Source organism: Chelonia mydas, chromosome 13, assembly GCF_015237465.2.
Source record: "Chelonia mydas isolate rCheMyd1 chromosome 13, rCheMyd1.pri.v2, whole genome shotgun sequence".
Classification (NCBI taxonomy): domain Eukaryota; kingdom Metazoa; phylum Chordata; order Testudines; family Cheloniidae; genus Chelonia; species Chelonia mydas.
In genome coordinates this window covers 23,455,665-23,482,018 of record NC_051253.2, presented here as the reverse complement: position 1 = coordinate 23,482,018, position 26,354 = coordinate 23,455,665, and the positions used below count along the sequence as shown (strand labels likewise).

Sequence of the window (26,354 nt, the reverse complement as noted above, 5' to 3'; positions counted from 1 at the left end):
TAAGTCTGTTACTGTACCCAGACTTCTGGTGCAGCCAAGCTGTGCTATGGTACAGGACATATGGAGGGATAAGACCTTCTGCTCCCCTGATCCTGGAGCCAGTTGTGGGCTTGCTCAACCCCAAAGTAACACAGAGCAATCCAGGTTGGGGGAGGGGTTGGAGCAAAAGGAATAGCCAGCTTTGTACCACCTGGGTATTCAACCTAAGGGAAATCCCTAGCTGCCCCTTTAGGGCATTTTTCCAACTGCTTTGTCTGCTGGTCCTGAGCCTGGGATCAATGTGCTTTGGGGGATTGGGAGGGAAGAGATGATTCCACACAAGGTGGACACAGTCTTGATTTTTAAAATTGATTTATTACAATGGCAGGTGTTTGAAGCTGCTTGGGCATTTGATCTGGTAGGATAACTCTCAGGGGAGCCTGGTAGGGGGCAAAGGGCGAGTGAGATGATCAGAGGTGCATGATTATTATTTATTCTTAGCCTTGTGGAAATGCCTAGAGGCAGCAATAAGGTTAGTATTAGGGCTCAGTCATGGAATCTTTGACTAATGTGAATAAGTACTACTTATACGAATAAAGGTTGCAGGATCAGGCTATAGGTTTTCTATGCATGACTCAGATTTGATACATTTTCTGTGGTGGCCCCACACAGCATTACCTTGAACTCTGAATTGCAACTTTAAACAGCTTCTTCAACAAAGTAGTTTGGAATTTTGCCCCTACCCCTCACTTCTTCCCCGCCTCTACTCATTTTGACTATGGATGGTTAGAAGGAAAGACCACCAGCCCAAGCTTCATGGCACTTTACCTGGAGCCAGAGTTTGTCGTGCTGAGACCACTTCCCCCCGGCGATGCACTGGAATGTTGCATTCTGTCCCACGTTAACCTCCACATTCTGCAGCCGCAAGAAGTGAGGCGCTTTTCCTAACAAAAAAAATTCAAAGTATTACCCAGTAGAGCATGACAGTAATTGACGGTGTCATGCAGCCACGGGAAAATCCAGGCTCAGCAGATCAGAGGGGAATGCCGGGTTTCCCCATTGGCACAGTGTCTTCAAAAAGCAAAGCCGAGCACTACTGTTTAATTATTTAACGTGGGGAGATTGATCTTATGCGGTAAGGCCAGATGGCTCATGTACCCCATTGGCACAATAAGGAAATGCACTAAGTATCAGCTCTACAATAGAAGTTCACAATTATTTCTAACCAGCCAGTTTCATTACTGTTTGCTATAAGCAAAGAACAATTTCTTCTGTGAAATGGGAAAATGTCACAATTTAAAGGGTCAAACATTCAAATAGTGAATTTGCAGTGAGTGATAGACACAAGCAAGTTTTCCTAAGGCTTTTTCAGGTTCACTGATTGTGAAGCAAAACCCTGGAGTTTCAGATCTATATCATTTCGCTGTTAGATTTTAACTGTCCATTCCCTCATTCACCAAAAAACAAAACAAAAACACCCATGCACACACATACCACAACAGACCGTTGACTTTTAAAACTAAGCAACAAAGCCAGGCAGTTTCATGTCCGAGAATTAACTGAGAGGAAAATAAAGCATTACAAGATGAGCATACAAGGCTATGAACTTTATAATATTCCAGCTGACCATTTTTAAATGAAATTCACCTGTGCATGACACCAGCACAAGGTGTATATACTACTTCTATACCTAGACCTTGTGCTGTTCTGAATTTTATTCTGAGTTTATTACTAGATTTAGGATCATTTAAAAAAACCTGATAGATCAGTGCACATTATTATGACTAGACCTTCAATGGGCTATGTCATTTCAGAGACTATATCCAACTATATTCCCAGACAACCTCCATTAAGTACCTGGAAAAGGGTGTGGGCGTCTATAAGCCTTTATATATGCAGACCAGGTAACAGCATCTAGACACCTATTTACAAGCACATATGCTGGTGCAAACAAGTTTGGCAGACATTAACAGAGGCCAGTTGAAAAGCTGATGCATTGTATATACATGTCTGTACCATATAGTATAGCGTTTGCCATTCACTTGGATTGCAAATAGCCCAACCAGCTGACCTAAAGTATCCCTATACTATGATCTTTATAGCTGGTCAGTAGTTGTAGCAAAGTCTATTGAGAGACCAGCCTTTGGCTGAAGGTGGGTTATGCAGCCCTGTTACCTGAAACAGAGGCCTTAGCACAAGTGAACAATGTGCTGCAGCAGAAGTTATAACAGCTGAAGTGGCTGGAGAACTGAGACATCTAGTTTTCCCCTTTAGTGCATCAGTAGGGGCCACTTCTTTGCATGTCTGCTGATTTTTAAGCTTGCGTCTGCCACACAAACTATGAAAAAAGCAAAAATTGGGTGAAAATAAGGGCTAATAATGTCAAACTCCTCCTCAGCACGAGTTTCCCAGCAGTGTTCTGAGTAATAACTATTGTAAAATGAATGTGAGGGGCAAAAGCCATAAATGTTGACAGAACGTGTCACTCATATTCCAAGGTGGCTTTCATTCCTGGACCTCTGCATGTGACCCTGATCAGTAGAGGGGTGAAGCATTAGGAAAAACTGCAGGGGATTTATGGTTTATATGGAACACTATACCACACAGGTTGAAAAAGTCCCCCAAAACAGGGTATGATGTGCATGGTTTGGGCCACTTTATACTGTTATCAGTCTCCTTTTTAAGCTTGAGGTGTGTGGAAAACTTAAAAACACAAGGACAGCCATATTGGATCAGACCAATGGTCCATCTAGTCCAGTACCCTGTCTTCTGACCTTCGACAATGCAAGATCTTTCAGTGAGAATGAACAGAACAGGGCAATTTCGAGTGATCCATCCCACATCATCTAGTCCCAGCTTTTTACAGTTAGAGGTTTAGGGAAACCCAGAGAATGGGGTTGCCACACAAGCTCAACTCCATCAATACAATTCTAGCAGTCGGAGCCTACGGTCACTGAAAGGAATGGGAGTTCTCCAGTTAAGAACCCAGGATTTGTCAACTGATACCGGCCAAGTTGTGATGCTTGTTAACTATACTGCTCTGTTTAAAGTTAAAATTAAGGGGGCAGCTCAAGTCCAATTCTTTCTGAATATTTACAAGGAATTTTTTTTTCCTTCAGCATTTCTCAAGGCATAAAATGCTTTAGCAGTCAGTTGTGGAGAATAAATAAGCTTTCAGAATATGAGGGAAACAGAAGGCTCAGAAAGTGATTACGCTTTTAGGGCCAGATTCTCCAAGCTGCTCAGCAGGCAGCAATTCCACGGAGAATAGGAGCTGTGCGTTTTCAAAGATCTGATGCTTAATACACGAGTCAGATCAGTGAAGTGTGATATTAGCAGCATTGCTGTTTCTCTACATAGATTTCATACACAATGGTGTCAAATCAGGAAATCATCCCTATTCAGTAAAATACTTAGGCATGTGCTGAACTTCAAATTGGGACTTGCACACATACTCAATAAATGGGATTAGGCACCACTTTAAATGCTTTCCTGAATTTGGGCCAGAGCCGGTGTCCTCTTTTTTCCTTTTTATGGCCAATAACTTTCTTGCCCAGTCGCTGGCTCATGACTGGGTAAGCACATTCCTTGCTACTGAAAGGTACCAGCCAACATGTCACTCCATGTAAGCACACCATTTGGGGGATTTGTTTGGATGCTGCCAATCAGCTGCAGCATGTGGTTAATATTGACTGTAATTATATCTTAATGAGGTAAATGCACCCAAAGGCATAGACAATGGGCACATGTCATAAATATACATATAATAAAGTAATAATGGCGATTATCCATACCTCAGTTATCAGAACTGCCCTATTATATTAAACTGGATTATGTCCCCTGACGTCTATCACATTAAATGTTAACTGTAGGAAGCTACTGTTTGTAAATTGTAATTAATCCCTGTTGTATGCAGCTCACAGAGGTTACAGTAAATAGATACATGATCAGTGTGATTTCAGGAAGTGTAGCAGCTGTCCTAATATATCTAGAGCTGTGAACTGGTGAGAGGAGAGATGTAAAGCACAGTAAATGGAATGGATGGTTTGCTACCTTTCCAAGTATCACCAGGTAGATAGAAGACACTATTGTAGGAGCTGTATATGCAACATTAGATCATAACTAACAGAACTGAGGTGTCACCCAATGGTGCAATTCAATCCCATACTCTTCATTTATTGAAACTCTAAAGGGCCTGGGAGCAGGTGAGGATTGCTCAGGAGAGCATGAGTCTCAGCTCAGTTAACTAAGTTGTTTGAAGGGGAAGAGCTCATGAGGCATGGCTAGACTCATTAAAGGGCATGAAGTCTCTTACAGTGTTTAAAAAAGGGATTTTTAAAAATTGTATTTCACTTAAATGGCCAAACCAAAACCCCAGAGCTAAGCAAACATGGCAAAAGTTCAGATCCAGTCAAAAAACCCAAATAGGACACATCACATATAGATAAAATTAGGGGGGCAAATACAGCACTAACCAGCTTGCACAGCAAAATGGACTTGTATTAAACTCTCTGTGTAAGCTGGTCTCTCTCACCAACAGAAGCTGGTCCAATAAAAGATATTACCTCACCCACCTTGTCTCCAGTCCACAGTAAGTTGAACGCTTTGAAAAATGATACATATTATTTAAATACCTTAATGGAACTGCTGAGTGGGTTTACACTCCATTAAAGAAGATAGCTTTGGGGTATTTGGGAATGTTGCACTAATGTGTGCAAATGCACTTTTTAAAGTTAACTGTACTATCAAAAAACCTTTCATTCTTCCTCCTTGAATGGTCTAAATACGAGCTAATAAACAATCAGAGCTTTATACTGCTTTAACAATAGAGAAAGATTTAAACAGACATTTTGGCACTGGCTGTAGATTCAGAGCTTTGCTGCCTGTTGCACAACTTGCAAAATTATGTATTTATTCCAGGCTGATTGCCTTCACTCTCTAAGCATTTTGGAAGGATAAAAGATGATGTTTTAGAGCTGATTGAATTGGGTGAATTGCTCCTTCAGGCTGCAAAGCCTGGTAGAACACATTAACATGGCTAGAGAAAGAAAGAGTGCTTACTGCATGGATGGGCAAGGACTCTGACTTCATCCACAGCTATGTACCCCGGATGTCCCTTCAAAGACACGGATTCAAATATCACCTGAAACACAGTGAGAAAAGCCTTTCTTATAAACACTAGCTGCAGTAGTCATTTTAACTTTTGCCCCCTCCCACCCAACCCAAGTGCCTGAATCATCTAGGATTCTCCGATTCTGTCATTCTTGGTGGGGAATAAAGACCTGTTCAGTGCGAGCACGCATATCAAGATGTACTCTCAACTAGGTTTTGCATTGAATTTCAACTCCATTTGGTATACAGAAATTTCTAGAGATTTATGATAACCTAATTTACCTCATTACCAGGAACAGAGAACCCTTTGGCCAGTCTTTTATTTGGAATAAAGACCCACCTGAGCTGAGATTCTGTGCCAATCTGAGGCCCACTCTGGGAAGTCAATAGAAGTGGAAGGTTATAGATCCTAGCAAGTGCCCCTTGTGACTACTCACTAGGACTGATGTGAGGGGAATCCAGCCCTCTGTGGTCTGGATTCCCAGGGGTGTTTTAAGCCCCTGGATCCTGAACAGAGTCCAGCCACTTCCCCAATCTCGGGGTCCCTAGACATTCTCTCAGGGCACAGATCTGCTGTCTAGAAGCCCACCCTGAGAACTGGAACCTGCTGTCCAGCTGCCTAGCTCACCTGGGAACAGAAGTGACCTCTGAGACTCCCCCATACTTAAAACACACCCTCTCCCAGAACTCCACCCCAAAGCTGTGAAACTTCTGGATTATGTGGGTATGCAGCAGTTGTGAAGCAGTCAACACTCTTACTCCTGGTACAGCGTCTAACACATTTGCTCTTTTATACTTCATCCTGTAAAGCACAAGAGCACAGATCATACACAACAACAAGCCTCTTAAACCACATGGTCCCTCACTAGCTTACCCTCCCCTTGTAAGCCCTTGGGGGACCGTCTGGGTCCAGGAAGGCAGATAGACAGAGCATCCCAGGCCTTTTTCAGGCTGTTCCATTCTGACTGGCCTCTTCCCTCATGGATTCCATCACCCAGCTTGCAGGACCTTGCTCTCTCCTGCCCCATGCTTCCTCTTCCTGTCTGGCTTCCCTGGTCCTGAGTGTTTCTCTATTTAAACCCTTCCTGGTCACTGGGCCTCTTTTGTCCTGGCAAGTTTCCCTGCTCCCTTCTGAGGGATCAACTGGACTGGATTTCCAAGGCTTCAGGTCACCCAGTGTTCCCAGGTGTTTGCATCTGATAAGGGTCACTGAGTCCTAAGCACCCACATTGTCTCTGTCTGATATCTACCTGCTATGGGACCCATCTGCAATGGTAGAGCCACCAACGCAGAGGCATTCATGATACAGCATTTTTTTTCAAAATATAGTATCACCATTTCAACCAGAATTCATAAATTGTACAGAGTCCCAGTTAAGACACAGGACACAATTAACACCTTGTCTTTCAGATGCCCCATAGCTGGGAAATTCAGGAGTTTCTCAGGAGCCAGATCCCCATGTAACCACAAGCCCTGCATGGATTGTTTTGGAGGAAGAAATTGGTTTGGCTTACATACAATCCCTGTGCAAGCAAAACAGCTGTAAAATCACAGCAATGTTAACTGGGGTCTCCAGTAGCTGGATTGCAAGAAGAGTCTTCTATACAGGGTAGTTTCTACCCTTCCTGAATCAAACTAACAGAAATGGAGAATGAAATATTGTTCTAAAAATATGATATGTAGTATCTCTACACATGCTGTATGTTAATTTTTTAAAAAAATCTATCCTCATGGAGGAGAGAATGTATTCAGAAGAGCTGTTTAAGAGTACCATACCGTGCGGCAGTGAACATGCCCAAACATCTGGGGCTGCACACACAAAGACATCAAGTCACACAGCAGAGCAAAATGGTCTTTTGCTGTAACCCGGAGAATGCTCCTGCAACATTGTTCTCAGTTTGGGGCACCTCATTATCAGACAAGGATAGACAGCCTAGAAGCTCAGAGAAAAGCTCAAGAAAAGAAAAACAAGCCAATGCAATGTTTTAGGAAGAAGAACTGAATATGTGCAATTCGTGTAATAAAAAGCTAAAGGATGGGGGTGGGCAGAACAGAACTGCTTGCAAATATTTGGATGGTGTAAACAACAAAGGAGAAATTTAGCATGGTATGACTGGAATAAAGATAAAGGAAAGTGCAGGCTGAATATCAGTGGCCGTTCAGCTGGCTCTCTGCACAGAGCTAAATTTCACCCACAGAGAACTTTTTTATTGATAGAAAGATAAACTGCCCCATTTGGTCAATACTTGGTCTCTTTGCACTGGCAACACCCAAGATAGTCAATGAAAGCAAATAGTCAATGGGCTTTCTGTAATCAAATAGGGTTGGTTTGTTTTGCATCTGGGCTTCCAAAACTTTATTTCTTCTCAAGTTTGCCTATCTCCCTTTTTTTTATGGAAGAAAACACTAAGATTGTACTACTCCTAGTATACCAAGAACACACAAAAATTAGACCTTTTGAAATAAAAGTCCTGAAAAGACAGATTCAGCAAAAGCATTAGAAATTGTATGAAATATAAGAACAAAGGGGGCAAAGGATTTAAGATAAGGAAAGGTCAAGTACTGAATAAAGTCAGGAATGGAATTTAAATACTTAGGAGAGTAGTTAAGGAACACATTACCCAAAGTACAGCAGCAACAGGATAAATTGGTAACACCAGTTACTGAAGAGTTAGGCAAATGCCTGAGAGAGAAAACCACATGTTGGGGTTACACATGCAGCTTTGAAAAAGGAAAGGGTTCTTGATGAGCCACCTACTTGCATTCTAGTGCTATGGTGTCATGTAAACCCACAATATGGGACCTCTTGCTTAAGCTCTTTAAAATGAGCGCGTTGTTTGAGAAACATATTGCAGTGATCAGGAAGATGACTCGAGAAATTACTGCTGCAGCTCCTTTCAAACTTAGGTTGCAAACTGTAACCTTAATATTGTTTTAATTTTTGAATACATGAGGAAGGAAGGTTCATCTGGAAAATAGTCTGCCCAAAAAGCACCTTAAACCATGTTATCAGCTTCCCTACCTTCCACACAAGGAAATTTCTTCAGAGCCCAGACAGCTCACCTTCAAGAGAACTCTTCTGAGAAGGGTTAGGCATTGCCCTTCGCTATCAGTAGCTGGCAAAAGCAAATGCTAGACCACAGAAGCTTCTGTTCACTACTGTTGACTATCCAGTGTGTAATGTCCTTTATGGCATACTGGACTGACACTGGACTGAGACAGATGGCTCAGGGCAACCACTGCTTACTGAGTTAGTAGATGAGAATCAGCCCCACACATTCTGTCCTCAGCCCCATGTTTTCCACCCCTCTCAATGATCGGAATCTGCAGAACAATAGTAGGCAAGCCTGCTTCAGAAGATGTCTCACTCTCTGCCTGCCTGCCACCCTGAACTCTTCATGCTCTAATTTCTTCCATCAATCCAAGTTCAAAGAACTTCCTTCTCCCTTTGCATTACACCAACCTAGACCCCAGCACCATGACAGCAGACTAGATTTTATGGGAGGCAGAGAATTGGGGCCCAGGGGGCCTGGAGGAAGCTGAGATGCATGGTAATGTAAAGGCCCAATTCTATATGGGACACTTTTATTTCTTACTCCAATGGGATTCCTTACTCATTCTAAAAGTTGCAGATTTCGGCCCTTAACAGTATTTTGTATTTTAACAAACCTCTCAAAGCTTAACATAGAAACAGACAAAATGCAAAGCTTTACACTTTTGGAACCTTCTTAAATGCCTTTGAGGATAGTAAAATCCAAGCCATTTCGTGTTTCTTTCCCAATAAACAACCCTTACATGTCACTGCTACTTTATACAAACAGTGCCTGTGTTAGCAAAGTAGCCTGGTTCATCTGTTGTACAACAACTGTTTTCTTAAGGCACAGATCAATAATGTTCTTTTCTGTACATCTCACTAGCTTTTACTGGCAGACTCCAGTACTGCACTTGGTGCATTCTGGAGCTTAGCTCATCTTTATGGCACACAATAATTCAGTGATTACACGTATAAACTCTCTCCCAGTCCTTTTATGGCTTTTCCTCACTATGCTAAACACCTATTCAGGCTGGGAATCCAAGTGTGACAAAATCTGGGGTAGCCATTATAAATCTCCACCATCCTCATATATATGTCTCAACAGAATGCCTTTATAACTGGATAACTCGTGTAAATCTTGTGCAGGATTGCCAGCACTGAAAACGTGACCTCAGGAAATTGGCTTGGTTACCAGTATTCAGATAGCCAGACTCTCTATAGCTTTGAGTAGTAGCAAAGCTTCCTGGGAGGGTCAGGCACAAGGCAGATGTTTTTGGAAATTTATTTCTTAATGATGGGATTTTGAAAAGCACCTAGAGGAGTTAGATGCCTAATTCCCAGCGTACTAACACAACACTCTTCCTGCTGATGACTCCAGAGGCGCATCTGTGCATCAAGAGCATCCTCCACATTTTGTCTGACACAAATTCCGTGATTTGATGTGGAGACAAATTTTCCTGGTTGTCCGTTACTTTTGAAACACTATCTTAAGAGTTCATTGTGAAACACTGGACATGCTTTCAAGCCTCAGTGAATCAATCTGCATTCCCGGGCATGCACTTCTAGATTAAAACTGACAATAGGGTGGAAAGGCTTTTAAAACAAGGAATATTTCTAAGGTTCAGGATCAAGATGTGCCACTTCCTGATAACTGGGAGATGAGGAGCCCACCAGGCAGCTAGGTACCCAGATTACAGCCATCTTTGAGCTCAGTCTGCCCATAGCCTCAGGTATTGCATGAGGTCACCAACAAGAGTGAATGGGGACAAAGTTTCTCGCTTCCTCCTTTTAAGTAAACAAATTTCCCTCAGTCTATTCTCCATTGTCTTGGTTGAATGTAGCAAGACCTGGGATGACCATTGGTTTATAGGCCATCAAATGGAGACAGTTTGTACAGTTAGAGACTGGTGAATCTGTGAGGTTTAACAGCCACCCTGAGAAGACTGGAAGTTTGAGCAGAGTGGGAATGACTGGAAGGACCAACCACAAAAAAAAAAAAAAAAAAGGACAAGAACCAAAGTGCTTTTTGGCTGGAAGGGAAGAAGCCACCATGGCTCAGATTTAAAAAACAACAACATCGCATCCAATTACTAAAAGCAAGGGGGAAAAGAAAGTACCATCTGCTGTTGTCAGTCCACTCAGCTGTGGAATGTTATCTGCCTTTTGCATAATCTCATCTACAGTAATTCCTACCCATTTGTACCTCTGATCAGCAATTTATGTACCTCTCCTACAATGTATAGGTGGGCAGTTCCTTGCCATTCCTTTTTGTCTCTGATAGAACAGTAAAAGTATCCTGCATGAAAAGCTGATTTAAGACCAAGAACGTGCATAGAAAGGAGTTTGGAACAGGCCACATGATGGTGCAGTAAACAGGTGGCTGCAAAATTAATGTAGTAAAATATAATTGAAACCTTCCACTATAATGAGTTTCTCCTGGAAAAGTCAGCAAGAGCCCAAAGCATGGCTTGCACATTCCTATTAAAGTTTCACTTCACTTAGCCCATAAAATGGCATATTAGTGCTTCTGTGTAAATAAAATTGCAGTGGTCCCTTTGCACAGCACAGCTAGTCCCTGATCTCACAAAGCCAGCTGACTCCCAAATCCCCACCAGACAGCACTGCAGCTGCTCTCTACATCTGCCTCCCTTCTTTGGGCGAACGGTTTCTTTGGGCTAAATAGTCCTGACCACCCACCTCCCTTCTTCCTCTAGGGAACCATTCCAGAAGAGTAGAGTGCTACCTGCACTTAAGTATATAGAATTTATCTGCTGCTTACAAATAGTGCTGTTGGTGTGAAAACCGGCTTAGCTAACTGAAGCCCAGTCTCTGTTTGGGGAAGACTAATAATGAGACAGCAACTATGAAATTCCAGCCACATCTGGACTTGATCAGCAGTTCTAACATCTTTCACCCAGGCAACTCTCTGATGCCACTGAAAAACCCCTGATTAACAACTGATGATGTCTTGCTGGCAGCAAACAAAAAATCATGGCGGACTGCATTAAATCCCCCAGTAGCCCTGGATACACTCAGGTGTTGGCAACAAGACAGTAGCTTCTGGTGGGGATACTCTAGAATGAGTGCTCAGCCCTATATGAAAGGGCCATAGCCCAGATTAGACTACTGTCATGTGCTCCTACTTGACTGAAATTGATGCAGGAACTTGCGCAGCAGCAGAATGAGACTGTCCACTTGCTCCTTGTGCTAGGAGTGCCCACTGTTATGTCCACACTGTCCACAGTCTGCATGGAATGCTGGAAGGTCAAAGCATGTAGTTTCACAAAAAGAAAAGGAGTACTTGTGGCACCTTAGAGACTAACCAATTTATTTGAGCATGAGCTTTCGTGAGCTACAGCTCACTTCATCGGATGCATACTGTGGAAGCTGCAGAAGACATTATATACACAGAGAGACCATGAAACAATACCTCCTCCCACCCCACTCTCCTGCTGGTAATAGCTTATCTAAAGTGATCATCAAGTTGGGCCATTTCCAGCACAAATCCAGGTTTTCTCACCCTCCGCCCCCCGCCACACAAACTCACTCTCCTGCCGGTAATAGCCCATCCAAAGTGACCACTCTCTTCACAATGTGTATGATAATCAAGGTGGGCCATTTCCTGCACAAATCCAAGTTCTCTGGTTTTTGGAGGGGGGTGAGGGGGTGAGAGAACCTGGATTTGTGCAGGAAATGGCTCACCTTGATTATCATACACATTGTGAAGAGAGTGGTCACTTTGGATGGGCTATTACCAGCAGGAGAGTGAGTTTGTGGGGGGGGGGAGGGGGCGGAGTGTGAGAAAACCTGGATTTGTGCTGGAAATGGCCCATCTTGATGATCACTTTAGATAAGCTATTACCAGCAGGAGAGTGGGGTGGGAGGAGTTATTGTTTCATGGTCTCTCTGTGTATATAATGTCTTCTGCAGCTTCCACAGTATGCATCCGATGAAGTGAGCTGTGGCTCACGAAAGCTCATGCTCAAATAAATTGGTTAGTCTCTAAGGTGCCACAAGTCCTCCTTTTCTTTTTGCGAATACAGACTAACACGGCTGTTACTCTGAAACATGTAGTTTCAGTTCAGGACTGGTACATAAAGCACCTCACAGTCTAAGGTTTACGAAACTTGTCTATTCTTCTCTAACTCTAATTCCCTGCCCATTTGAGGCTGACTTCTGGGAAGGGTCTGTTCTTACTCTTTTCAGAAACCGGGACTGGGATAGGATGCAATGGGTTTGCTGCTCTTAGTCCTGTTCCCAGCGGACATACCACAGTTCTGTGTCCATACCACAGAAATCACCATCATCGGCACTCACTGGAATTCAGATGGGCTAACTTTCATTCAGCATGCCCTCCAATCTGAAAGGGGCCTCGGCTTTTAAACTAGCAGGACTATCAATCTTGGTGGGAGCTGGCACAGTTCCAGCAGACGTAGTTCTGACCTACCTCCTGCTCCTGGAGAAAGGAAGAAGAGCTTGAGACACCAGAGAGGAAGTTACTCTAAGACTCAGGGAAGGAGTCAGCTAGGCAGCAGAGGCAAAACTGGCACAAGCAGCCCTTACTCTAAACGTATTCCACTTTATTTAGCAAGTTTACAAGATGGCAAAAATTGATCCAAAGATGCCCTATTAGATGCCAGGCTGCTGGTGTTAAGTTCAACTCAGAAACTCCAAGAGGGGAAGGGAGGACTCAGGAGAAAAAGGAAACAGACGAAGAGCCCACTCAGATTCGGAATCTGGGCCAAGCTTTCAAAAACAGCAACCGCCCAAATGCAAAGGTGAGTGAACAAATGTCAAGCACTCTTGCTCATGCAATCAGCTGGGGTGCATGCGCAAACTGGGTTAAGTATGTGCAGATAGTTAAATGTCTAGTTAAATTTGCATATATATTTATCCAATTTTATGCAGAGCCATGGTAAATGCAGGTGGAAGGGTTTACACATCCTTATTCTCAGAACACATCAGTGCTGACCAATAACTGGCTCAATAAAGCCCTCTCTCCAGGAGCTGAAAGCCTTCCAGAAGCAAGTGTGTTGAAATTCATGGAGGATAGGTCCATCAATAGCTATTAGCTAGGATGGGCAGGGATGGTGTCTCTAGCCTCTGTTTGCCAGAAGCTGGGAATGAGCAACAGGGGAGGGATCACTTGATGATGACCTGTTCTGTTCATTCCCTCTGGGGCACCTGGCACTGGTCACTATCAGCAGACAGGATACTGGGCTAGATGGACCTTTGGTCTGACCCAGTAGGACCATTCTTATGTTCTTAAGAAAGCAGCATGCTTCAAGATGCCTGGAGGCTCCCACCATACAGAATCACCATACACAAGTCCAGTTCTAAAACTAAGACTCTTTACTTGTATAAACATCACTCGTAAGAGGATATCAAAGCATGTCAGCCATCAGCAAAGGAAGCCTCACAGCACTAATTGGGTACGTAAGCGTTTACCCCATTTTACAGATGGGGAAACTGAGGCAGGGAGGTTGCCCCAAAGAGATTCACAAAGAGACCAAGGAGCAGAGGCAGGACCAGAAACCTGGAATCCTGCTGCTCAGTCAGACAGCTAGAATAAACTGCCTCTTGTCAGCAGGTCCATCAATCCCTCCCCTCATGTCTGCATGCAATGTTGCAGAGTTTCTTCTACCCTAGTGCCCCCTTTAGGCCATCTGCCTTTACATGCCAGTCAGCTCTCTGGCTGAAATGTGGTTATTTCAGCTCCCTTTCCAAGGTGACAAAATGTCCAGTTGTAGTCCCAAAGACACAGTAACTATCCTCTGGCTCCTGTGATCATCCCCTTGCCTTTCTCCAGCTCAGCTACTGAGTATTGTTCTGCCCAGCTCAAGTCTTCCTGAGGCCTCTAGCATCTTACCCCTTCATGGGAGCGAGCAAGACAGTCAGCCAGCAGCTTGACTCTCAATCTATTTGTAAGGCCCAGCTGCCTGTTATTACCTGATCCTTCCTTAGTCCCACCTCCCCTGGCTGACAAGGAACTACCTCATTACTACCACCCAGATGAAGCGAATGACTAACTGGAACTTTAACCCTTTCTTGCCTGTGATGGGATGAGAGCTCATGACATATTGTAACAATTGCTCCAATATTGTACAGGGGAAAAAAAACGTAAGTATTGTTATTTCAGAACTAACAGTCATGACCTCCTTGGCTAACAATAGCCCAGCCCCAAACTCAGAGCAAATCTTTGGTGGAGGAAATATTACAAACGCATACCTGATAAAAGTGTGGCCAGAATGTACTGATGGCAAGCTCGGCCTTCACCCAACCTTCAGTAACAATCCCTGACACATTCCAGATGGGGTTTCCCTGTGGTCCACCGTTAACCTTCACGTAGACATTCAACGAGCCAGGGCTGGAGCGGTCTCTGCTAGACAGGTAGTAATGAAAGTCGATGCAGTGAGTGTCATTTTCCTTCAAGGTGGGCAACAGCAAGTGAGCCTTCTGCCCAGATGCCCGTCCAGAGCTATTCACCATCATGAAGGAACCTAGAGAGAAAGAAGGGAAAAGGGGAAGGGAAGAGAAGAGGAGGTTTGATTTTGGTTTTTCAGAGCAATTGTATCAGAAAAGTAAATGATTCTACCTCATCTGCAGCAGTCAGAAAACAAAGAATTTTCATTTCACGGAGCTGAAGCCTCCTATTTTATGGATATAAAACTTACCAGGTAGAGATACAAGCAGATGTTGGGCCTGCTAACACCAAAGTATTATAAGAGTTCTAGTTTTGAATTTTCTTCTGTCAATCTCATTTTATATAATGGGGCAGGAAAATATTCCTTCTGAATTAAAATTAACATACATCTTTTTGGTCCACGTTTCATATATAGGGACTTGCCAAATTCATGGCCATGAAAAACTCATCATGGATGGGGAAATATGGACTCCCCCAAGAAATCTGGGCAGGTCACGGTATTGCCAACCTTACTTCTGTGCTGTCTTCAGAGCTGGAGAGCGGCCGCTGCAGGCTGGGCACCCAGCTCTGAAGGCAGCGCCACCACCAGCAGAAGTGCAGAAGTAAGGGTAGCAATCCTGCAACCCTCCTACAATAGCCCTGAGAACCCCCCACAACCTCCTTTTGGGTCGGGACCCCCACTGTTACATAACTGTGAAATTTCAGATTTAAATATTTGAAACTGTGAAATTTAAGATTTTTTTAAATCCTATGAACATGAAATGGACCATGAATTTGGTAATGCCATATTCATGTAGTAACCAGCCCTCCACAATGTGTGTACACCCTTGCATACCTGGCTCCCCCTATGGCATACCCAACATAAAAGGATGCAGTGGGTGAGGCCCCCCGTTGCCATAAGTCAGCGTAGCATCATTACAGAGCTGTGCCAGCTTACGTCAGCACAAGATCCAACCCAACATCTCTGCACAGTAAACCTCCGAACACTGCCCTGCATTAACAGCACCCCTAGTTGCCAAAGTCCAGAAGAATTAAACGCATGAGGGTCACAGTGACATGCCAGCTAGAAACAATGCAACAAGGACAGTTAAACCACTGGTAGGAAGAACTGGACACAAGTGGCATTCAGAGTGAAAACGCTGGAGTGGGAGGTGGTATAAGATTAGAAGGGATTCATGAGTTTGTTTACCCTGGAGCTTACCTTATATAAACCACAGCAGTGGGTGTTGAGGAACACACAGCTTGCTACACCAAGCATTTTATTTTGAGACACGTTGGTTTTAAACTTGTCTCTTCACAGACGCATCAAGGTGACAAAACACATTAGCAATGAGAAAGCCGTTAAGGGAGCTATTTGGTTTGATTCTATTCAAAGAATCGGCTTTTGGTGTGGGCACATGCAGGAAAACTGGGAAAAAAAAGTATTGAGAGGAGGGGAAAAAATCTCTGTGTTTCAGCAGCCAGGCATGATCATTTTTAATCAAACGCAACCCTCTTGACATTCTCAGTTCCGATACTGCTGCCAAGTCATGCCACAAATGTATTTCTCTGCTGGCCTCTTGCAGTTCACAGAAGATTGAGTTTGGAAAGGCTCACTTCAGTTCTAACCTATAGAAGTTCCCTTTTCCTTTCTAATCCACGCTGCAGCAGTGTGACAGACCCATTTTGATCAAGTCTGCTCAGTGAACAGCCATATGCTATAAATTTATATCAACGGACACCGGCAGCTTTCCCCCACGAAATCCTTTCCTACCGCCATGTTCATACTCAGTGTCTCTCTCTCTCTCTCAACAAAGAATCAAGAGAGGCAAGGATGCAGAAGGAAGTAAGTCTTTTATACTAAAGGGGAAAAAACATCTCTTGGGACTTTATGAAATTCAACCACAATGTAAGTAAAGATGAGAAAACGATTGCACTGAGCAACAAGAAAAGTGACAGGCAGAGCCTTTCTGGGCCATTCTAACCTACATCTCAAGGTGGTAGAAATAGGCATGGATGTTACCCAAGAAACCTGAAATTCAAGCACCCTTGGACTTTCAGAAACCTTAGATCTGAATCCAAACTTTGCAGTTGTTCTTCTCTGTAATAGGAAGACCATGCCAAAGCACAGCACAAGGTCAAATGCTGGGATTTTAAAAAGCGTTCATTGTTGATCCAGTTCTGCTTCTACCAAATATAATAATAAACAGACTGGACAGAAATCAATGATTTTAAAAAAAAATTCAAAAAATCAGATTTTTTTTTAATTTAAATCAGATTTTTTTGATAAAATGCTAAAGATAGTTTTAATTAAGATACATTGTAGCTCAGGCCAATGGAGGCTGCAGGAAGCGGCGCGGGCTGAGGGACATGCTGGCCGCCCTTCCCGCAGCCCCCATTGGCCTGGAGCTGCCAGTGGGAGCGATCGGCCGAAAATGCAGATGCAACAGGTAAATAAACCAGCCCGGCACGCCAGGGACTTTCCCTGAACAAGCTGCGCCCCTAGTTTGGGAACCACTGGTCTAGAAGATACCATCAGAGATGCTTAGTTTTGCAGTTCTCAAACTGTGGATTTGTGTCTCCAGAGATAACATGCTTGTTAACAGCAAAAAATGTTCTAAAATAAAATAAATAAATAATATAGAGAGGTGAGAAATAACAGACCTCAACCCTATTGTCCCTCTGCAAATTTGTGTATACAGAGTGAATCCCTTACCTCTCTCTAAAAGTGCAAAGTTTCAAAAAGTTCAAAGGATAGAAGATTGTTGGGGACGGAATAGATCTGAACAAGAAAAAGAAGTCTGGAGATAAATGTGAGATGGGAGGGACAGGCAGTAGAAACAAAAGTGAAACTGTTTGAGCAGCACATTCTGGAAGTCTTGAGGTCTTTCTGCGTGTAGCCTTCATTGATTTGATATCTACCATACCATTCTCTCCCTAGAAGGGAAAACCTATAATGGCAGGAAGCCGTAAAAGAGACCTATTTTGGGAATATTTTAATGAGAGAGGGTGGGTAAGAGAGGCATGCATGCAAAATGCAAACAGTGCAACAAAGAAATGCAAGGCCTGGTTGCCCAAATGAAACAACATCATGAGAAGTGTTCCTTCTCAGGAGGAAGCTGCGTTGAAGATGATGAAAGGAACATGTCTGAACATGCAAGTGGTGAAACACTGGAATGCGTTACCTAGGGAGGTGGTAGAATCTCCTTCCTTAGAAGTTTTTAAGGTCAGGCTTGACAAAGCCCTGGCTGGGATGATTTAATTGGGGAATGGTCCTGCTTTGAGCAGGGGGTTGGACTAGATGACCTCCTGAGGGCCCTTCCAACCCTGATATTCTATGATTCTATGATCTTCAGGATGGTAAACTTTTTTATTTCATACTTCTTTCTTAAGGACTGCCCGTCTTCCTTCTGGACTATTCTTGAATTCTCATGTTTGAGCAAAAAACCTAGTTGTTACTCTATGGTACTATCATTTTAGATGCAGTTGTGATAAAAAATAAATAGCTGAAATAGGCAGATCTTCCTTTTACAATTTCACCTTTAAAGTAGTACTGAGTGTCAGTGAATGCAATGAGTAATACTAAATGAACAGTATGGAAATAATAATTAAATAACTGCATTGACTTATTTTGTTTAGGAGAATCCATCCTCAACATACAGGATTCTGAAGACTTTCCACCTTCAAGATCACCATTATTTTCTATAGTTTCAGAGTTACCTGCCAATTATAGTGTTTCAGTCACATCATGTATGTCACATAGCCACAGTAGCAAAAAGAAAAAAAAATCTCCATCATCCAGAAACAACCATAGATAAGTTTGTGATAAGAATCATCAGATTATAAAAAGAGGTAATTGATGAAAAAATTGCCTGATTTGTTTATGCAACAAACTCTCCTTTCCGTATGATTGAGAACTCATGCTTCATTAATATGGTTCAGTCATCAAGACCAGGATACAGTCCACCCAACAGAACAGATGTCGCAGGCAAATTCCTGGATGAAGTGTATGAAAGAGAAATTTAACAGTGTGCAAAAGGTCTAGAGGGTAAAATTGTTAACCTGAGTCTTGATGGGTGGAGCAATATTCACAATGATCCCATTGTGTGTGCTTGTGTGACAGCCGAAGAAGGGAATGTCTTCCTTACAGAAACTATTGATAAATCAGGAAATGCATGCACAGCGGAATACTTACAAGAAGTAGCAGTAAAAGCTATAACAAACTGAAAAAGAATTCAAATGTCTAGTACACAGCTTGGTCACAGACAATGCTGCAAATGTATTCAAGGTGAGAGGAAATTTAGAAGAGAGTGCAAAGTATCCCAAGCTAATAACATACAGTTGCAGTGCTCATTTGATGCACCTCCTAGCCAAAGACTTCAGTGTTCCAGAAATAAAGGCTAATGTTGTTGAAATTGCAAAATACTTCCATAACAACCACTTTGCAGCAGCTGCTCTGAAAAAAGTGGGAGAAACCAAGCTAACCATCCCACAAGAGGTGCGATGGAACTCAGCAGTGGACTGTTTTGAGCACTGTATCAAGAACTGGCCTAATCGGATGACAGTTTGTGAACAAAATCATGAAAAAATAGATGGCGCTGTCACAGCCAAAGCTCTCAACATTGGGCTTAAGAGAAACGTTGAACAATGCGGAGTACCCTGAAGCCTATTTCCGTAGCCTTGAACAAAATGCAGGGAAATCGCTGTTTTATTGCTGACACTGTTGAAATTTGGAAGGAACTGAGAGAGATCTTAAAAAGAGAAATATGCAATGACAGAGTTAAATTACAAGCATTAAAAAAAATGAATGGGACAAGCACTATCTCAAGCTCATTTTCTTGCAAATATTCTCAATACTCAGTACCAGGGTCAAACCTTAACTACCGAAGAAGAGGAGTTGGCTATGACACAGACATCCAGCAATCATCCCTCCATAATGCCAACTATAATAAACTTCAGAGCTAAGGGTGAACCATTCAAGAAATATATGTTTGCTGATGATGTTTCAAAGAAAGTCACACCAGTGAACTGGTGGAAGTCACTTAAGCACTTGGATTCAGAGACTGTTGAAGTGATAATCTCACTTTTAACAGCAGTAGCTTCTTCTGCCGGTGTAGAAAGAATATTTTCTTCCTTTGGACTAATTCATTCCAAATTGAGAAATCGTTTGGGACCTGAAAAAGCAGGAAAGCTTGTTTTTCTTTTCCAGATTATGAACAAACAGGAAAATGAAGGTGAAGACGACTCAGCTGCAGAAGCCAATATTTTAAGTTTCCCATGTTAACCTGGCTGACATAGTTGATTTATTTTTTTAATATTTCATTTAACTATTTTAGTTAAAAACAATTTTAACAAAGACAAATCTGATTTTAAAAACTTGAATGTTTAACTAAATTCAAAAATTAATATGCTTGTTTTGTTCAAATATTATATGTTTGCTGTTGAAGAAAAAAAATCCAGAATACCTAACATTGTTGTTTTAATTAAATAAAACAATTTAAATGTCTGTCTGGTGATGTTCTCCTCCAAATACAGCATGGCAAGAAAATCCTCCAAATATTAATGATTAACCTGTTGAACTGGAGATAGTTCACATCCGAATGACTTCATTTGCCAGGTGTCAGACTTGGGTATGATCGAGCAAACAGCCAATAAAAATACTTCAATAGAGACAAAACAGAGCTTCTGTAGAAGGCCAGGCTGTGTGGTCTAGCAGTTAGGGCACTGGGTTGGGACTCTGGACTCCTGGGTTCTACTTCTGCTCAACCACTGACCTTTTGTGACCTTGAGAAATTCACTTCACTTCTCTATGCCCCTCCCACCCTTTATCTGACATGTCTGCTTAGATGGTAAGATGATCCCTGCCCCAGAGGCTGTGATCTATACTGGGATGTCTAGGTGCTCCTATAATACTAATTAAGATTTATTTCAACATTACAGATTCCCATGTTAAAATAAGAGTTTTCTGCTGAACATGAATGCCTTTCAGGGGTTGGTTTGATTGTTTAAAAAACAACCACCAAGCAAAACAAAGTTCAAATCCATTTCACCACACACACAAAACATTGTTATTCAACAGAATGGCAATGGACTGTTGTGCAGCTAGTGCTGAGAATTCTAGAACTAATTCACAAGTACAAGTACAGGGAGTGCCCTAATATCAGTGGAAAAGCAAAACCTTTTATCCATCCCAAACTACACAGTTACAGTCTTAGATATTTAGTTACTGAAGACAACAGGCAGGTTTTATGGGACAATTTGCAGCTAGATAATCTCTTATTTGCCATATACAAGGTATGCCCTACAGTAAACACAGGGATGTACAAGGGAATACTGTAGAAATTAAGATTAACTGGCTGAAGTTAAACCCTAGCAAGACAGTTTATGCTTGTTAACTGATGAAAACATAGAAGAGCTTGCACAGTACCACAGTACCATCTCCATGGCAAATTGACACACCCACAGTCAGTTAAGTCACTCCACAGTTTAGGAGTTTTGCTGGCCTCCTCATTGCTACTGAACTCTCATGTAGCAGCTTCCAAAACACACACACATTCTGACTGGCTAGGGGACTGTGTCCCATTCTTGAGGGACATGAGCTGGCCTCAATAATTCATGTCTTCATTACATCCTGCTTGGAATATAATAATGCCACCTATCTGGGCATGACGGCTATAGCTCCGAAGAGATCACATTTGGCATAGAATACAGCAGCATGTCTGCTCAGCAACATGGGTTATCACAAAACACGTCAAACCCTGTCTTCGACTCACTGCGCTCATTTCCAGTAACTCACATCAGACTCAAGCCATTCTTTCTTATCTTAATCATTTGGACCCCCAATATCTCTGGAAGTTTACCCTGCACTCTGGAATCAGGACCACAAAATCATCAGTTGTGTTTCTCTGCCTTCTCCATTGCAAGGATGAAGCTTGTTTGTGCAGGGTGCAGCACTCAGATGCTGGTCCAAAACCATGCAACTCACTCCCACCAGAATTAAGTAGCATTTCAAAAGTTATCAATTTCCATTTCAAGTGGAAAGTACATTATGACCTGGTCTTTCCTAATAATTGTGGGCCAAATTCCAGTATCTTTATTCACACTGAATGGCACATTGAAATTAATGGGATTTTTTCTGAATTGGATTCCTTGTGTAAGTAACTGTTCACCAAGCTAATGGAGTTACAATCTGGCCCTGTATCACAAACCCTTCATCTTTCCCCTTGGTCAGAGAAACATAGAAGGAACTAACATGTAGGACATACAAGCCACATTGTTCAACACATCATTGAAAGACATACAGCTACAGTGGTATAAAAACCATAACTAAAAACAGTATTAATCTTAGGTAAAACTGGCAAGTGTTTGTTTGTTTTTTAACTAGACCACTGTATCTTTGGTTGTGAAAAATAAAAGTCATACCCACCCACACTTACAGTTTGCTACTTTCTTGTGGGAAATTAAACATCTTAAGACAGCAACAAAAAATATGTAAAAAGAAAAGGAGTACTAGTGGCACCGTAGAGACTAACCAATTTATTTGAGCTTAAGCTTTCGTGAGCTACAGCTCACTTCATCGGATGCATACTGTGGAAAATACAGTGAGGAGATTTATATACACACAGAACATGAAAAAATGAGTGTTATCATACACACTGTAGGGAGAGTGATCACTTAAGATGAGCTATTACCAGCGGGGGGGGGGGGGGGGAGGAGGGAGGGAGAAAACCTTTTCTAGTGATCATCAAGGTGGGCCATTTCCAGCAGTTAACAGGAACGTCCGAGGAGCAGTGAGGGGTGGGGGAAATAAACATGGGGAAATAGTTTTACTTTGTGTAATGACCCATCCACTCCCAGTATCTATTCAAGCCTAAGTTAATTGTATCCAGTTTGCAAATTAATTCCCATTCAGCAGTCTCTCGTTGGAGTCTGTTTTTGAAGTTTTCTGTTGTAATATTGCGACCTTTAGGTCTGAAATTGAGTGACCAGAGAGATTGAAGTGTTCTCCGACTGGTTTATGAATGTTATAATTCTTGACATCTGATTTCCCCATGTTTATTTCCCCCCACCCCCCACTGCTCCTCGGACGTTCCTGTTAACTGCTGGAAATGGCCCACCTTGATTATCACTACGAAAGGTTTTCTTCCCCCCCACCACTCTCCTGCTGGTAATAGCTCATCTTAAGTGATCACTCTCCTTACAGTGTGTATGATAACACCTATTTTTTCATGTTCTGTGTGTATATAAATCTCCTCACTGTATTTTCCACTGAATGCATCCAATGAAGTGAGCTGTAGCTCACGAAAGCTTATGCTCAAATAAATTGGTTAGTCTCTACAGTGCCACTAGTACTCCTTTTCTTTTTGCGAATACAGACTAACACGGCTGCTACTCTGAAAAAAACATGTAGTGAACTGTACACCAAGAGATCAAGAAAAAGTTTTCTGTGTGGTGCAAAAGAACGTCTTCATACTTATCAGACACAAGAGTGTTTGTTAAACCAGCTTGAACTTAATTTAGTATGCTTTGATCAACAGGTTAGTTTACACAATATCTTATTATTGCTAATGTCCTGAAAAATCACAAAATGAACCTGTTATGTTCAGATCAGTCAGGAACAAGTAGGAAGGGAAGGTGGTAAATGAAATGATTTTTAAAAAATCCACTAGAGTGACAGTGAACATAAACACTGAACACTATTTCATAGTTATTAACTATACCACTGAAAATTGGTGAATTAAACAATGAAGTGCTCTCTAGCTGGCCATAAAATTTAAAAAAAATTCCCCCCTTGGTGCATAATGATGCCTTGATAAGACTCCTATTATCGATGCATCTGCAACGTATATCCTCTTTGCAAAGCTGAAATGCTACTATGTAGCAGATGGTGGCTATTGTGTTTATACATCAGCACTTTATGATTGCATTTTCTCACGTCTGCAGTAAAAAGAAAGCAGTAATTGAGTTTTTAATGGCTTTGCACACTGTTCATTAAGATTACATGAGTGTGTTCTGACAAATGACAGCTGAAGAAATGAGCCACTGACAGCCCCTCGTGATCACCAGAGTAAGACCTCCATTGATGCCATTTCACTGCTGGCTTTGTACAACCACGCCGTTTAGAAGTGAAAAATATTGCCGTCATTAAAATATGAGTGCAAAATAAACAGAACACTGTCAAATTGCTTGACTGCAAAGTCTGACCTTAAAGTTGTTTTAATCCAATGCGTAATGTTCTTCTTAAGACCAGGTTCAGACCCTGAACACATGAATGTACCTTCCAGTAGCACCAGCAGAAGCTCTATGCACACGTTCCTGGGCAGAATTTTGCCCCAAACCATTTCAAAGAGAAAATAAAAAGCACATCACAATGTGAAATTAAAAGACAAAACACTTGAAATAGAACCTACGCATGTACAAAGTTTTGTCCTGCATCAGTAGCCAACAGGTCCGCAGCACTAGCATCAATGATGTGCAAGTAGGGTATAAAAAGAGCTATGCTAATTTCAGATCTGATCAGAAAGTATGGTGGGAAAGCTCTGTTTGTCCAACTGGATAGGGAAGTTAAATATTTTTGGAAAGATCGTTATTTTAAATATTCTAATAGGGAATTACAACACAATCAACAGATGAGAATGAATATGCATATGTGGGGTTTTCAAGGGAATATGTATAGGAGAAAGGGTGTTCTAAAGTTTGATGGTAATTTTGCACAAGAAAGTGGGGCAGGCTTGTAGTGTAGGGGCTGAGGGTAATGTGAAAAATAGAGTAAGATTAAGGGGAATAGGGTTATAGGTTGTTATTTGAAAAAACATTAGTCCCAATGTGTGGGCATATGCAAAAATATTGAACAGCAACAACTTGGGCCAACGTCCACGACGAGAGGGGAGGAGAAAGGGGAACAATTGTACTGGGGCCCTGAGCTCAAAACATCTGTCACATCTGTGTAAATAAAGTGAAATAGGAGGAGTAGGGCCCCGAATTTCTCTCAATACACCTGAAAAACAGTATGGACTCAAATTTCACCTGTGCCTCCTCCCATCAAAATTCTCCCACCATCCAAACCAAGCCACTCTTTCCCTCTAACAAAAGACAGGAAGAACAAATTGACCTTGTGACATGAGCTGGAGGTCAACACTAGTGATGGAAAGTATGAACTGCCATAAATTTCTTCTACACCAAAGTAGAGCAAACCAAACAGGTATTTTAACCTGCCCTGGTTATTGAGGCAAATACTCGTACCTTTTTAGGTATGTGCCCCAAATGCCATATTGTTTGCACATATCTTAGTAGGGCACACAGTTACAATATCATCATTTAAGAAACAGTCTATGGTGAGCATGATGACACCTGGTATTGGATAATGAAAATAATCCATACGGTGTAGTAAAAAAGCAGCTTAGAACTTGCGTACCTCTGGCTGAGGGGACTGAAGACAGGTGTGCATATAGAAATTCAAAGTTATTTGACAGTTTTCAGAGTAGCAGCCGTGTTAGTCTGTATCCACAAAAAGGAAAGGAGTACTTGTGGCACCTTAGAGACTAACCAATTTATTTGAGCATAAGCTTTCGTGAGCTACAGCTCACTTCATCGGATGCATTCAGTGGAAAACACAACGGGGAGATTTATATACACAGAGAACATGAAACAATGGGTGTTACCATACACACTGTAAGGAGAGTGATCAGGTAAGGTAAGCTATTACCAGCAGGAGAGCTGGGGCGGGGGAAACCTTTTGTAGTAATAATCAAGTGGGCCATTTCCAGCAGTTGACAAGAACGTCTGAGGAACAGTGGGGGGCGGGAGGGGGGAATAAACATAGGGAAATAATTTTACTTTGTGTAATGACCCATCAGTTATTTGAGACATTTCTTACAGTTACTATTCCCTTGTCAATTGTTAGGGCAAAAACAGGCCAATGTGTTTTATTTGACAAGCATGCATTTTATGGAACTAGTCAAACTGTAAAAAAGCTAGAGTCATTAACGTTTCCATGCATATAAACAGCAACTTCAGTTCATTTGGATTCATGGGGTCATATTCATTCATTTGGATGACTGCCAGGTATTCACACGAGAAATTTAAGGAGTATCATAATTTTAGAAAACAATTATTCTTGTGTAAATTTATACCATGAAGAATGTTATTCATTTTTCTCCTGGTCCAGAAATTCTATCAGGAAGCAGGAATTGATACCATATTACTTAAGTTACCAACCCCATAATACAAATACCAGATATCTGAATTAAGTGTTTGAAAAAAGTAAGGATTATTTCATTAATTTGTTAGCCAAAAAATAAAAAAAGACAAAATTTGTAACAACTATTTGTACCAGTTCCAGTTAGTACACTTGGCAGTGCCCTTTGGGGGAAAAAAATGTCTGCAGCTCTCTTGCATTATATAAACCCAAAGAATTATGGGATGTAATACCCAGAACTGGGAATGAAGATGTCCCCACAGTTTCCTAATTGTGAGCCATAGACTTTTTCAGTAGATTCTGCTGCTTGTGCAATAGCTGACTGCAGAAATTTTCAATGGCATCCCCGGACTAGACAGTGGTAAATCGCAGGTATTATTAAGCTATACTCCTTTTTTAAATGGTTTCCGAGGTTTGGATAATGGTGGCCCACAAATACTGTTAGATTATCAGCATCTTTCAGTGGTTTCCACGCAACTGATAGTTTCCCTTCACTAAGTCTTGAACTAAATAATGTCTAGTGCAGGGGGTCTGTCTGCACCATGGGCAAGAATAACCAAACAGAAAGAACAAGCATTACAGTCACTGGCTAGAAGTGTACAATGGGACACAAAAGAGGATGTGTATTC

At 41.9% G+C, this 26,354-nt stretch overlaps 1 protein-coding gene across 4 annotated transcripts in view; it reads right to left on the bottom strand.

Annotated features, from left to right (window-relative positions):
- The window catches only part of PTPRT (protein tyrosine phosphatase receptor type T), a 716,574-nt gene that overhangs the window by 433,201 nt on the left and 257,019 nt on the right, over window positions 1-26,354 (bottom strand). For all 4 annotated transcript variants that reach the window (XM_037915718.2, XM_043526952.1, XM_043526953.1 and 1 more), the window contains exons 3-5: window positions 14,354-14,625; window positions 5,041-5,122; window positions 808-923 (exon numbers count right to left, since the gene is read on the bottom strand). In XM_037915718.2, coding sequence (XP_037771646.1) covers window positions 808-923; window positions 5,041-5,122; window positions 14,354-14,625 — 470 coding nt within the window. The remainder of the gene's footprint in view (window positions 1-807; window positions 924-5,040; window positions 5,123-14,353; window positions 14,626-26,354) is intronic.